Source organism: Giraffa tippelskirchi, chromosome 14 (genome assembly GCF_054371585.1).
Source record: "Giraffa tippelskirchi isolate mGirTip1 chromosome 14, T2T-mGirTip1v1.2.pri, whole genome shotgun sequence".
Classification (NCBI taxonomy): Eukaryota; Metazoa; Chordata; class Mammalia; order Artiodactyla; family Giraffidae; genus Giraffa; species Giraffa tippelskirchi.
In genome coordinates, this window is record NC_137288.1 from 15385797 (window position 1) to 15399877 (window position 14081).

The 14081-nt window shown below is 46.8% G+C and overlaps 1 protein-coding gene across 1 annotated transcript; it reads right to left on the reverse strand.

Annotated features, from left to right (window-relative positions):
* Positions 1-11755: 11755 nt before the first annotated feature.
* Positions 11756-13545, reverse strand: LOC145534321 (uncharacterized). Its single transcript, XM_081561594.1, has 3 exons — positions 13375-13545; positions 12657-12967; positions 11756-12411 (listed from the first exon to the last, which is right to left on the reverse strand). The coding sequence occupies exons 2-3, from the start codon at positions 12955-12957 to the stop codon at positions 11780-11782; spliced, it is 933 nt and encodes a 310-aa protein (XP_081417720.1). The 5' UTR covers positions 12958-12967; positions 13375-13545; the 3' UTR covers positions 11756-11779.
* Between the last annotated feature and the right edge of the window lie 536 nt (positions 13546-14081).

Sequence of the window (14081 nt, forward strand, 5' to 3'; positions counted from 1 at the left end):
TAAACCCTAAATTTAACCCTAAACCTAAACCTAACCCCAATGCAAACCCCAACCCCAGTGGAAATCCCATCCCCAACCCCAATCTTAACCCTAAACCTAAACCTAACCCTAAACCAAAGCTAACCCTAACCCCAACCCCAACCCCAACCCTAATCCCAACCCTAACCCTAACCCTAACCCTAACTCAACCCTAACCCTAATCCTAACCCAAACACAACCCTAACCCCAACCATAACTCTAACGCTAACCCTAAACCTAAACCTAACTCCCTAACTTTAAACCTAACCCCACCCCTAACCCTACCCTTCATGATAACACTAAGCATAAACCTAACCCTGAACCAACACCAACTCTACCTGTCACACTAACACTAACCCTACCCGTCACCCTACCCCTAATCCTACACCTCACCCTAACACTAACCCTAACCCTAACCCCTAACCCCTAACATTAAACCTAACTCTAAACCTAACCAGTATCCCTAACCCTAACACTAACCCTAAACAAACCCTAACCCAAACCCTAACCCTAAACCTAACCCTAAACCCTCCCCTAACACTAATGCCAAGCCTAAGTCCAATCTCAAACCCAACCCAAAACCTAACCCCAAGCCCAACACAAAACATACCCTAACCCTCACCTTAACCCCTACCCTAACCCCTACTGTAAACCTATCTCTAACCATAACACAAACCCCTAAACTCTAACCCTAATCCTAACATTAAACATAAACCCTAACCCTCACCCTAACCATAACCTTAACCCTAACACTAACCCTAATGCTAACCCTAAACCCTAACCCCTAAACCTAAACCTAATCCTAACCCTAATCCTAACCCTACCCATAACCCTACCCCTAACCCTAAACATAACACTAACCCTAACCCCTAACCTTAATCCCTAACCCTAACCCTAACCCCAACCCCAATCCCAACCCCAATTGTAACCCTAACCCTAACCCAACCCTAACCCTAACCCTAATCATAAGTCCAACAATAACCCTAAACCCAACCCCAATCCCATCCCCAAACCTAACCCTAACCCAACCCTAACCCTAGCCCTAACCCCAACACTAACTTAACCCCAAACCCAGCTTCAAACCAAACACTAACCCTAACTCTATCCCTAAACCTACCCTCACCCTAACCCTAACCCTAACCCAAAACCTAACCACAACCCCAAACATAAAACTAAGCCTAACACTAACCTTAAACCCTAAATTTAACCCTAAACCTAAAACTAACCCCAATGCAAACCCCAACCCCAACGCAAATCCCATCCCCAACCCCAAACCTAACCCTAAGCCAAAGCTAACCCTAATTTCAACCCTAACCCCAAACCCAACCCCATCCCTAACCCTAACCCTAACTCAACCCTAAGCCTACCCCCAACCCCAACCTCAAACCCAAACCTACCCCTACCCCTAAACTTAACCCTAACCCCAGCACTAATCCTAACCCCAACGCCAACCCCAACCACAAATCTATACCTAAAACTAACCCTAACCCTAACCCTAACGCCTGAACCTAACCCTAACCCTAATGCTAACCATAACTCTAACCCTAACCCCTGCCCTAAAATTAACCCTAACCCCAACCTAAAACCCAAACTCAACCCCAACCCTAACCCTAAGCCTAAGCCTAAACCTAACCCAACACTAACCCTAACCCTAACCATAACTCTAACCCTAACCCCTACCCTAACCCTAACCCTAACTGTAACCCATCCCTGACCCTAACCCTAACCCAATTCCTAACCCTGTCCCAAATCCCTTCACCTAACCCCTAAGCCCAACCCTAACCCTAACCCTACACCTACTCTTACCCCGATCCCTACCCCTACAACTAACCCTACCCATAACCCTTCCCCTAACACTAAACCTATCCCTAAACTTAAACTTTACCCTAACCCCTCCCCTAAGCCTAACCCGAACTCTAACCCAAATCCCAACCCCAACCCCAACTAACCCCATCCCCAAACCCAACTCTAACTCTAATATTAACACTAACCCCAACCCCAACCCAAACCCTAACCCAAACTTAACCTTAAACCTAATGCTATGCCTAACCCTACCCCTAACCCTACCCCTCACCCTAACCCTAACCCTTACCATAACCCTAAACCTAACCCCTACCCTAACCCTAACACTAAACCTAACCCTAACACCTAACCCTTAATTCTAACCCTAACTTTAACCCTAACCCCAAACCCAACCCCAACCCTAACCCTAACCTTAACCCAACCCTAACCCTATCCCTAACCCTAGGCCTAACACCTACCCTAACCCTAAACCCAACTCAATCCACAATCCCAACCCCAATCCTAACCCCAACCCCAAACTTTATCCTAACCCTAACCCCAACGCTGACCCTAACTCCATACCCAAACCAAACCCAAACGGTAACCGTAACACTAACTCTAACCCAACCCTAATCCTAATCCTAACCCTAACGCCAACACTAACTCTAAACCTAACCAAACCCTAACCCTAACCCTAACCCCAACATCAGGGCCCTTTCCAGTGAGTCGGTTCTTTACATCAGGTGGCCAAAGTACTGGAGCTTCAGCATCAGTCCTTCCAAAGAATATTAAGGCTGATTTCTTTTAGCATGGACTGGTTGAATCTCCTTGCAGTCCAAGGGCCTCTCAAGAGTCTTCTCCAGCACCAGAGTTCAAAAGCATCAATTCTTCGGCACTCAGCTATTTTGAAGTACAACTCTCACATCCATACATGACTACTGGGAAAACCATAGCCTTGACTAGAAAGACTATTTTTGGCAATGTAGTGTCTCTGCTTTTTAATATGCTGTCAAGTTTGGTCATAACTTTCTTTCCAAGGATTAAGCATCTTTTAATTTCTTGGCTGCAGTCACATCTGCAGTGATTTTGGAGCCTCCGAAAATAAAGTCTGCCACTCTTTCCCAATCTATTTGTCATGACATGATGGGACCCAAGGCCATGATCTTAGCTTTCTGAAAGTTGAGCTTTAAGCCAACTTTTTCACTCTTCTCTTTCACTTCCATCAAGAGGCTCTTTAGTTCTTCTTCACTTTCATGCCATAAGGGTGGTGTCATCTGCATATTTGAAGTTATTGATACTTCTCCCGGCATTCTTGATTCCAGCTTGTGCTTCATCCAACCCAGCGTTTCTCATGATGTACTCTGCATAGAAGTTAAATAAGCAGGGTGACAATATACAGCCTGGAATACTCCTTTTCCTATTTGGAACCAGTCTGTTATTCCATGTTCAGTTCCAACTAGCTTCCTGACTTGCATACAGATTTCTCAAGAGGCAGGTCAGGTGGTCTGGTGTTCCCATCTCTTGAAGAATTTGCCACAGTTTATTGTGATCCACACAGTCAAAGGCTTTGGCATCGTCAGTAAAGCAGAAATAGATGCTTTATCTGGAACTCTCTTGCTCTTTTGATGATCCCACGAATGTTACCAATTTGATCTCTGGTTCCTCTGCCTTTTCTAAATCCAGCTTGAATGTCTGGAAGTTCACGGTTCACGTATTGCTGAAGCCTGGCTTCGAGAATTTTGAGCATTACTTTACTAGCCTGTGAGATGAGGCTAATTTTGCTGTAGCTTGAGCACTTTTTGACATTGCCTTTCCTTGTGTTTGGATTGAAAACCGACCTTTTCCAGTTCTGGGTCCACTGTTGAGTTTTCCAAATTTGCTGGCATGTTGAGTACAGCACTTTCACAGCATCATTTTTCAGGATTTGAAATAGCTCAACGGGAATTCCATCATCTCCACTAGCTTCACCACGCCCACTTGACTTCACATTCCTGGATCCCCAAAAAGCGGATATATATATATATATATATATATATATACTTACAACGGATTCATGTTGTTGTATGAGGGAAGCCAACTAAACATTGGAAAGCAGTTATTCCTCAATTAGAAATAAACAAATTTGAAAATTCTCACTCAATACGTCTGTACTGTCATCGAAACTCTATGGAATCATTCTCTATTCCTAGATCCTTTTCCACTATATATGAGTGCTTATTCATTCCTTAAAGATTTGGAAATTATGATTTTAATAGCTATACACTATTCCTCAATATCTTATATAAATTAGAAAAATGTCAGTTTCATCCGAGAAATATAATGCCAAAGTAAGTGTATATTTAAACTTAAACCTTTCATGTTAAATTCAGTTTAGAGAGAATTGCCATGAAGATCTAAAATCCGTATGAAAAGTAAGTTATTTGGAACATTTTTTCATCTGTTTTGCCTTATTTTCACTTCCTTCTAAGGACTCTTTTCCTTTGTAAGTTTTGCTTTGACTGTATTTTTTCACAGAAATAACTTTTTAAATTGAAATTTAAAGGATGTCAAGAGGGACCCTTGTGTGTGTTACTCACGCTGTCGTGTCCCATTCTTTCTGTCCCATGGACTCTATCCTGCCAGGCTCCTCTGTCCGAACAATTCTCTGGGCAAGAATATTGGAGTGGGTAGCCATTCCTTCCTCCAGGGGACCTTCCTGACCCAGGGACCAAACCTGGGTCTCCGGCATTGTAGGCAGATTTGCTAACATCTGAACCACCGGAGAAGCCCGACCGTGGTGTAAATGGATGCAAAAATCCTCAAAAGAATATTAGCAAACCCAATTCAAAAATAGAAGAATCTTACACTATAATCAAATGGAACTATTTCTAGGGATGCAAGGATGACATTATCTGAAAATCAAACTATGTGACAGAAAATATGAGCAAACTAAAGAATAAAAATCCTATCATCACCTCAATAGTTGCAAAAAAACTCTTGGTCAAGTGTAACATCTATATATGATTCCAGGTTTCACTGGAAGTGAAAGAAGTGTTTATGCATGGAACATCAGTTCAGTTCAGTCGCTCAGTCGTGTCCGACTCTTTGTGACCCCATGAATTGCAGCACGCCAGGCCTCTCTGTCCATCACAAACTCCCGGAGTCTACCCAAACCCATGTCCATCGAGTCGGTGATGCCATCCAACCATCTCATCCTCTGTCGTCCCCTTCTCCTCCCGCCCCAATCCTACCCAGCATTAGGGTTTTTTCCAATGAGTCAACCCTTCGCATGAGGTGCCCAAAGTATTGGAGTTTCAGCTTCAACACCAGACATTCCAATGAACACCCAGGATTGATCTCTTTTAGGATGGATTGATTGGATCTCCTAGCAGTCCAAGGGACTCTCAAGAGTCTTCTCCAACACCACAGTTCAAAAGCATCAATTCTTCGGCGCTCAGCTTTCTTCACCGTCCAACTCTCACATCCATACATGACCACAGGAAAAACCATAGCCTTGACTAGAAGGACTTTTGTTGGCAAAGTAATGTCTCTGCTTTTAAATATGCTATCTAGGTTGGCCATAACCTTCCTTCCAAGGAGTAAGTGTCTTTTAATTTCATGGCTGCCATCACCATCAGCAGTGATTTTGGAGCCCCCAAAAATAAAGTCTGACACTGTTTCCACCGTTTCCCCATCTATTTCCCATGAAGTGATGGGACCACATGCCATGATCTTAGTTTTCCGAACGTTGAGCTTTAAGCCAACTTTTTCACTCTCCTCTTTTACCTTCATCAAGAGGCTCTTCAGTTCTTCTTCACTTTCTGCCATAAGGGTGGTGTCATCCTCATATCTGAGGTTACTGATATTTCTCCCGGCAATCTTGATTCCAGCTTGTGTTTCTTCCAGCCCAGCGTTTCTCATGATGTACTCTGCATATAAGTTAAATAAGCAGGGTGACAATATACAGCCTTGACGGACTCCTTTTCCTATTTGGAACCAGTGTGTTGTTCCATGTCCAGTTCTAACTGTTGCTTCCTGACCTGCATACAGGTTTCTCAAGAGACAGGTGAGATGGTCTGGTATTCCCATCTCTTTCAGAATTTTCCACAGTTTATTGTGATCCACACACTCAAAGGCTTTGGCATAGTCAATAAAGCAGAAATAGATGTTTTTTCTGGTACTCTCTTGCTTTTTCGATGATCCAGCGGATATTGGAAATTTGATCTCTGGTTCCTCTGCCTTTTCGAAAACCAGCTTGAACACCTCGAAGTTCACGGTTCACATATTGCTGAAGCCTGGTTTGGAGAATTTTGAGCATTACTTTACTAGCATGAGAGATGAGTGCAATTGTGCAGTAGTTTGAGCATTCTTTGGCATTGCCTTTCTTTGGGATTGGAACGAAGACTGACCTCTTCCAGTCCTGTGGCCACTGCCGAGTTTTCCACATTTGCTGGCATATCGAGTGCAGCACTTTCACAGCATCACCTTTAAGGATTTGAAATAGCTCAACTGGAATTCCATCACCTCCACTAGCTTTGTTCGTAGTGATGCTTTCTAAGGCCCACTTGACTTCACATTCCAGGATGTCTGGCTCTAGGTGAGTGATCACACCATCGTGATTATCTGGGTCGTGAAGATCTTTTTTGTACAGTTCTTCAGTGTATTCCTGCCACCTCTTCTTAATATCTTCTGCTTCTGTTAGGTCCATGCCATTTCCTTCCTTTATCGAGCCCATCTTTGCATGAAATATTCCTTTGGTATCTCTAATTTTCTTGAAGAGATCTCTAGTCTTTCCCAATCTGTTGTTTTCCTCTATTTCTTTGCACTGATCACTGAGGAAGGCTTTCTTATTGCTCCTTGCTATTCTTTGGAACTCTGTATTCAGATGGGAATATCTTTCCTTTTCTCCTTTGCTTTTCACTTCTCTTCTCTTCCAAGCTATCTGTAAGGCCTCCTCAGACAGCCATTTTGCTTTTTTGCATTTCTTTTCCATGGGGATTTTCTTGATCCCTGTCTCCTGTACAATGTCACGAACCTCTGTCCATAGTTCATCAGGCACTCTGTCTATCAAGTCTAGACCCTTAAATCTATCTGTCACTTCCACGGTATACTCATAAGGGATTTGATCTAGGTCATACCTGGATGGTCTAGTGGTTTTCCCTACTCTCTTCAATTTAAGTCTGAATTTGGCAATAAGAAGTTCATGATCTGAGCCACAGTCTGCTCCCGGTCTTGTTTTTGCTGACTGTATAGAGCTTCTCCATCATTGGCTGCAAAGAATATAATCAATCTGATTTCGGTGTTGACCATCTGGTGATGTCCACGTGTAGAGTCTTCTCTTGTGTTGTTGGAATAGGGTGTTTGCTATTACCAGTGCATTCTCGTGGCAAAACTCTATTAGCCTTTGTCCTGCTTCATTCTGTACTCCAAGGCCAAACTTGCCTGTTAACGCCAGGTGTTTCTTGACTTCCTACTTTTGCATTCCAGTCCCCTATAATGAAAAGGACATCTTTTTTGGGTGTTAGTTCTAAAAGGTCTTGTAGGTCTTCATAGAATCTTCATGGAACATAGTAAAGGCTATATAAGACAAGACCACATCTAACATCAGACTCAGTGGTAAAGAATTGAAGGTTTTGCCTAAAAGATCAGTTATAGAACAAGGATGCCAGCTCTCACCAATTTTATTCAACAGAGTATTGGAAGTCCTACCCAGAGCAGTTAGGCATGAAAAGGAAATTAAAAGGCATTCCCAATAGAACAGAAGAATTAAAACTGTCACTACATGATTATGAGATGATATTATATGAAACCATAAAAACTACACCAGAAAAAGCTATTAGAACTAATAAATTCATCAAGATAACAAGATATAAATCATCAGAGAGAGAAATGAAGAAAACAGTCCCATTTAGAAATGCATCAAAAGGAATAAAATACCTTGAAATAAATGTAAACCAGGAGCTGAAAGGAGCGAAGAGTCAAGGATTCCAAGATAGGAAGTCTGGGTTGAAATCCTCACTCCCTCGGTAACCTGCTGTGTGACCCTGGGCAAATCACACAATGACCTGAGGCTCAACCATTGCAACTACAAAATGGACGCAACACCAGTACCTCCTCCCAGGGTTGTGAAACTAAAAAGAAATACTTATTGAGAACAGGGGGTTGGGGGGTCTCCAGCAGGCTCTCCTTGTGTGAAACTTTTCTGGAACTGGACTCTCCTCATCCTGTGGGTGATGGTCAAGTGTGCAGCTAGGCAGCCAGATGGGGCTGGACGAGGACCAGGGCAAAGATGATACTAGTTGTGGGTCAGGGAAGGAGGCCACCTCCTTTCCAGATCTCAGAGTGGGGCCTGAACCAAGGAGAGGGGGATGCCAAATCAGAAGTGATAACTCGGAATCCCCCCACAGCAGGGATGGAGCCTTCCTTGTAAGAAGCTTCTGTCTGGTCCAGGCTCCAGTGTGATGTGGTGCTGCTCCCTGAGTTCTTCATGTCTCCACCAGGAAAAGAGCTCTCGGGAGCTGCAGATCAATTAAACCACAGGTGCCTGAGTTTCAGAATGTCACAAGAGCTAACAACATTGATCAGGAAATATATTTTAAAGAAATGACAGAAGTACAGATGAGGCAGGGGATGGGAAGCAGAAGGATTGACTACCTTTCAGGACTTTAGCAGAAATGTATCCGAAATATCTCCACAGCAGCTCAGGAGAGCCCACATGGAGGAAATACAATGGAAAATCAGGCTGTGGGTCTAATCTGCTGCTGAGATGAATCTACACTGTGCAGGCCCCAGAGACCAAAGTCCCAACCATCCAACCTTGCTGTGGGCATGCAGACTCCAAAGGAAGAAACACAGACTTTGCCTTTGGAAGTCGTAGCCAGACTGAATGCTGGGCTTGCTCAGCATGGTCAGAGATCACTATGGACTCAGTCCCTACTCCATGCTCAGATCCTCTGTCCTCACTGTAACACACATGGTTCACTACAGAGAACTTTCCAGGGGTACTTGTGTATACTAGAAACTGCCAAATGCGAGGAGAAGACGCAGAAAAGGACACCTGCCTCTGGGGTGGTCCACAAGTTACAAAAGATCTGAAGTCCTTGATACTTGAGATTTTAGCAAATGCTTCTTAATACGTACATAGAGAAAGGAGGCCCACTGGGACTATTTGGTATCCATTAGGTAAGTAAGTTGGATCCCTACCTCACAAAACACCACCAAAACAATTAGAGACATAAGAAGAATGAACAATTGAAAGAAAATTTTACAACAATTTTTGAGGCGTGAATAGATTTTTTTTAATTGAACTATTGCTGCTTTTTAATCATTTGTTAGTTTCATGTGTACAGCAAAGTGATTCAGTGATTCACTGTCACAGGTGCTTCTGTGGACAAAATGCAATCCCTTTGGGAGGACCCTGGGCCATGTCATCTACTCAGAACAGCCAACAATCCTGAAAACACAGAGCAGCATGTGGCGGTGCTCGTGGGTGTTTTTTGGCTGAATACATTATTCTAATATGACACAATAAACAAGCCTAGAGGCTAGGAGAAGATCTCCAAACGTGTCTTCAAACAGGAGGGCTTGCTTCCCAGAATGTGCATTCATAAAACACGGCTTGGAAGCGAAGAGGTGTGTCCAGAATATTTTGTCTGCAAAGGACAGTGTAGTGTGTAGAGAGGATGCACAGGTACATCCCAGGACCCAAGGGGAAGATGGAAGACAAGCTACAGTTCTGCCCAAAGGGGTAGGGGTGGGGCTGGCTGAGGTCAGGCTCCAGCAGTGAGATGGGCGTGCAGTCCACCTGGGGCAGTTGGTGACCTTCCTGCCCCACTCAGATCAGAGCCCCTGGCCTGAGAATGAGGGCACTGCTGAGCCCAGGGGCTGAGATCGCCAGTTCCTGCTGTGGACCCAGAGCTCCACCCGAGACCTGAGGGAAGCCCTCTGCCCGTGAGTCCTCTCCTGCTTGTCTGTCAGCTTGTTTGAACCATGCTGGGTTTTCTGCCCAGCTGGCTAAGGGGAGTCCCTGGAAATGCAAGGGTGTGGGTTTTGGATGACTTCAGGGAAGAAATGCCAGAAGACACTGAGAGACTCCAGCTTAATCTGGATTCAGGTGATATCTCTTCGGGCCAGGTATTAATTGTAGGATAACCCTAATTAGTCTCCATAGGATTAAGACAGTAACCTGCTAAGGTAGCAATCGATGTCCTCATTCTAGAGGATGAAACTGGTGCTCAGAGAATGGGGTAACTTGGCAACAGCAAGAAGATGTGTACCCAGACAGAAGCCCTAGATCCGGCCATTTGAGTTCAGGGAAGCCACTGGTGTGGCTTGTCCGTGTGGCAGGGGTTGAGGCACACAGCCCACCCTGGTTACTGTGGGGGCCTTACTTGGTAACTGCCATCTGGTAGCTTTGAGACTCCCAAAACCAAATTACACTGGAGAGAGGAAGGACATCTCCCTTCATCCACCCCACCACCCCCTCCGGATTCCCACATACCCTGACTCCTTTCTCTTGATTTCTGAGCCATTTCCAGAGTCTCGCTCATGTGACCTCATTTGATGTCCACTGTTCAAGAGCTGCCGTCTGGAGCTGCTACAACAGCAGCCAAGGGCCTTTGCTTCCAAGTACATCTCTTCCTTTGGAACTTGGGCGCCCTCTACTCCCCACTTGCACACCACAGACCTTTTCTGAGTATTGTGGGGACCCTCACTCAGTTTGCAGCACATTATATCCATCACTGTCCTTTCAATACTTCCCTTGAAACTCAGCTTGTGAGCTCCTTTGTAGCAGCATGGCCCACCTGGCTGCAAGGGAAGAGACAGAGCTGGCAATGAAACAACAGCTCAAATCTGACAGCCAGAAAGCTCTTTAAAAAGGGCCTCACTCTTCACACCGTAGAGGCTGTAGGAACCGCCAGGGTTCCAAAACCAGTGCTTGGGCCAAAATAACTCCACAGCTGTTTTAATTCATGGAGAGAGTTCTGGCTCTAGTGAGAATGGCTCAAGTCTCCTGAGGTTCTGAAAGCCCACTGTGTGCAGATTCACAGTACACAGAGAGGAGAAGGTGGAGTCCTGCCCTGGAGGTGGTCACAGCTCATGGATGAGCCAGGCAGGCAGGCAGGGCATGATAGCACCTGAGCTGCCTTCATGAGTGAATGGTGTGTGGGCAGAAGAAGAGAAGCCAGTCTGCTCCCTCATGTGGTGCCCAGGGCAGGTTGTCACCAGAGTAAAACCTTACGATGGTAATGACTATCACTGCTGTTTCCAAAGGGTTTCCATTGGTGTGTGTCTTCTTCTGAGCAGTCAGGCCATCTCTAAACTACACTGGCCATGGGCATTGCCTCTCCTTGGAACTTCCCGCGTGTTCTCTTCTTTATGGAATATCGATTTTCTAGAGTGTTTCTGGGCCACAAGGATGTTGGGTCATTTTCTAGCCTTCTCTCATAAGGAACGCTTGGCTCGTTGTTGGGATGGTTTGTTTTTCCAGCTCCCTTTCTTGGCTTATTTTGTGAGCTTGTGCAACAAGAAGAGCTCAGCATTTGCCTTCTGGCTGAGATGTCACACTTAAAACAACAATCCCTGCTGGAGATTATGATGGCATTTGTCAAAAGGGCTCATTTGGCATATGATATCTTGAAAGTACGTACACCGTCCTTTCAGATATCAAAGGCTAGTTCAAATGATATACAAATGAGAAATCTCAAATGTAGTCTTACAATGCTTGGGGAGTCAGAGAAAAACTCCTTCAGTCATTTCATTGATACTCATTGATTGGGGACACCCAGAATATAGGAAGAAATGAAGAAAGAAAAGATTAAAGTGTCTTCAGGATCGGGGGGAGGGATGAACAGGGAGTGCTTACCATGAGTACAGGATTTGTCGGGAGATGGGGCATAAAGATTGAAAGGGTCTGAAACTACAAAGTGGTGATGGTAACCCAGCATCACCACAGTTACACAACAGTGTTCCCAAATTGCAACAATTATGATAAAATTTACTATTCCAAACTTAACCAAAGAAAAAAAATACAGGAAACCATAAAAAAATAAAACATCACAAGAAAGTTAGAAAAAAACCAAATGCAAAGAAGTTCAGGGGAAAGGAACTCAGTCTCCCCTGGGTGTGGACTGAGTTGATGGCGTTCATGGTGGGGAGACAGGGTTGGAGGCTGCAGAGCTGACTGCTCCCCTGGACATGGTGTTTCCAGAAAGGGCTCTGGGTCTCTGTCCAGAGCGGGGGTCCGTTCTAAGTGCAGGGGCGAGTGAGTCATCATGAGCGTTTGGGTGTTTTGCAGGAGCCAGGGCCAGCTCTCCCTGCCGAGGCGGTGACTACTCCTCTGCCTCAGGTTCTCCTGCCAAAGCCCGAGCAGGTGCAGGTGCACGTGTAGGTGGAGGTTCTCGCTGAGGGGGTGGGAAATCAGTGCCTGGGGCTGGGGGTCCTGCAGGCACAGAGATCCGATCTGCCCAGTGTCCTGGCCAGTACCCAGCTGGCCTGGTGTCTCTGCGAGGGCAAGTCTCAGTTCTCCATCTCCCCTGAGTGGATCCCTAGGTCCTGCACCTGGAGCAACCACCTCTGTAGGCACAGGTCTGGGAAGTGGAACCTGCTTGCAATTGGAGGCCAGGGCTAGAGCTGGGAGAGAAGAAAAGTTTACCCACAGGCCATCCTTGTCATGTGCGTATCCCGGGACAGAAAGCTTCCAAGAGTTTCCCAAGGAATATTCAGCGTAGGATGTCTTTTCTGACTAAAGGGTGCAAGATGGGTGGTGTGAGGCCAAACTTTGCTCCAGGCCCAGCACCAGCTTTTGGGAACTCGTTCCTGTGTAGCTCAGCACCCCCTCCCCACACACTCTCATGCTCCAGCCCCAGCGTCCTTACCTCTGTGCTCTGCCGTGCTGGGCTCCAGGTCCTCCTGCTGCCTCAGAGGCAGGGGTCTCTTTGCTCTGGGTCGGAGCCAGGTGTGCTGTCCTCCAAAGCAGCCTGAGACTGGGCTGCCGGCTGTGCCCTTGGTGGTGTCTGGGCAGCAGGCCTTCCCCACTTCCTCTTCATCCCCTGTTGGGCTCAATTCTCTGTGGGAATGCTCGCTGGAGCCTGCACTGGGCCTCATGGGTGGAGGGGTGGTGCTCCGACTCCTCCCACGAGGAAATGGATGGGGTGTCCCCGTCATCGGCCTCATCATGTGGGAAGCTCTGCAACGACAGTGACCATCAGCCAGCCCTGCTTGGAGTTTTCCGAGCTGGGCCTGGCCAGTAGAGCTGCTGCTTCTGCCCGCTCAAACTTCTGTTCCCAGAAAGGGCAGAGACCTGTGCCTGCCCAGGTTCCACCCCCCAACCCCCGGAGAAAGAAGACCCACCTGAGGGCGTGAGGTCAGCCTGGGCATCTGGCGCTGCCTGCACTCTCCCCATCCCACCCAGCCTGTTCTCCCCTGGGGTCTGGACACAACTTGCCCACAGGCTTCTGACCCCACATCCACCTGGGCTTACTTGAGGGAGACACACACCGAGAAACCCGCATACACACACACAGGGAAAGGACCCAGTGCTTCCGGGTGGCATGGGAAAGGTGGCCTGGCCCGGCCTGGTGCCCCCCATGTTACCTTTTTGTTCCTTCGGGAAAAGGGCCAGAGGCCTCTTGGGGGGGGCCCTGAGCCAGTGTCGACAGGGTTTCCACACACTCTGCCTGTGAGCTCTCCTGAGGCCCCGGCCTCTGAGCAAGGGCAAACAGCAGAACACCTTGGCAGCAAGTGATCTGGATGGGGGCTCCTCTCTGCTCTGGTGGCCTGGATACCTGGGTTCCGGGTTCTGTTGTGTTCTGTTACCGTGAGGTGACATCATTTCCAGGGGTTCGTACTGAGGTCCCTTACACAAAGCTCCCCAAGGGAATCTCTGGGTTTCTGACTGTTCAACCACCCTCTTAGGCCATGTGCAGACACAGTGACACCCATACAACCCACCCCACAGCCTTGGGGAGGCCTGGGTGCAGCCAGGGCCTGAACTCTGAGGACCCAGCTGCTTTCAGACCAGGCTCCTTCTTCTCATAAGTGATGTTGCCCTGGACAAGCATATGCCCCTCAGGGTTTCCCCAGTCTCTCCATCTGCAAAGTAGGGGCCATTCTCCCATCGGCTTCCTAGGTCTGTTGGCCTACAAGCACCTCCATGCCTTTCAATCTGGGGCTGATATCACATGGAGCTTGTGCACTGAGACTTCCGAAAGAAGGATTCAGTACAGGGCTAACATAGCACAGAATGGGGCAGAACTAGGCCTGGATGGGCTATGGTACCCAGGAAAAGGCACTTACCCTCC

Coding starts and splice junctions, on each gene's coding strand:
- LOC145534321 (XM_081561594.1), bottom strand. CDS start 12,957: ATGATGAGGCCGATGACGGGGACACCCCATCCATTTCCTCGTGGGAGG. Junction 12,412..12,656: donor CAGCACGGCAGAGCACAGAG/GTAAGGACGCTG, acceptor CTTCTCTCCCAG/CTCTAGCCCTGGCCTCCAAT.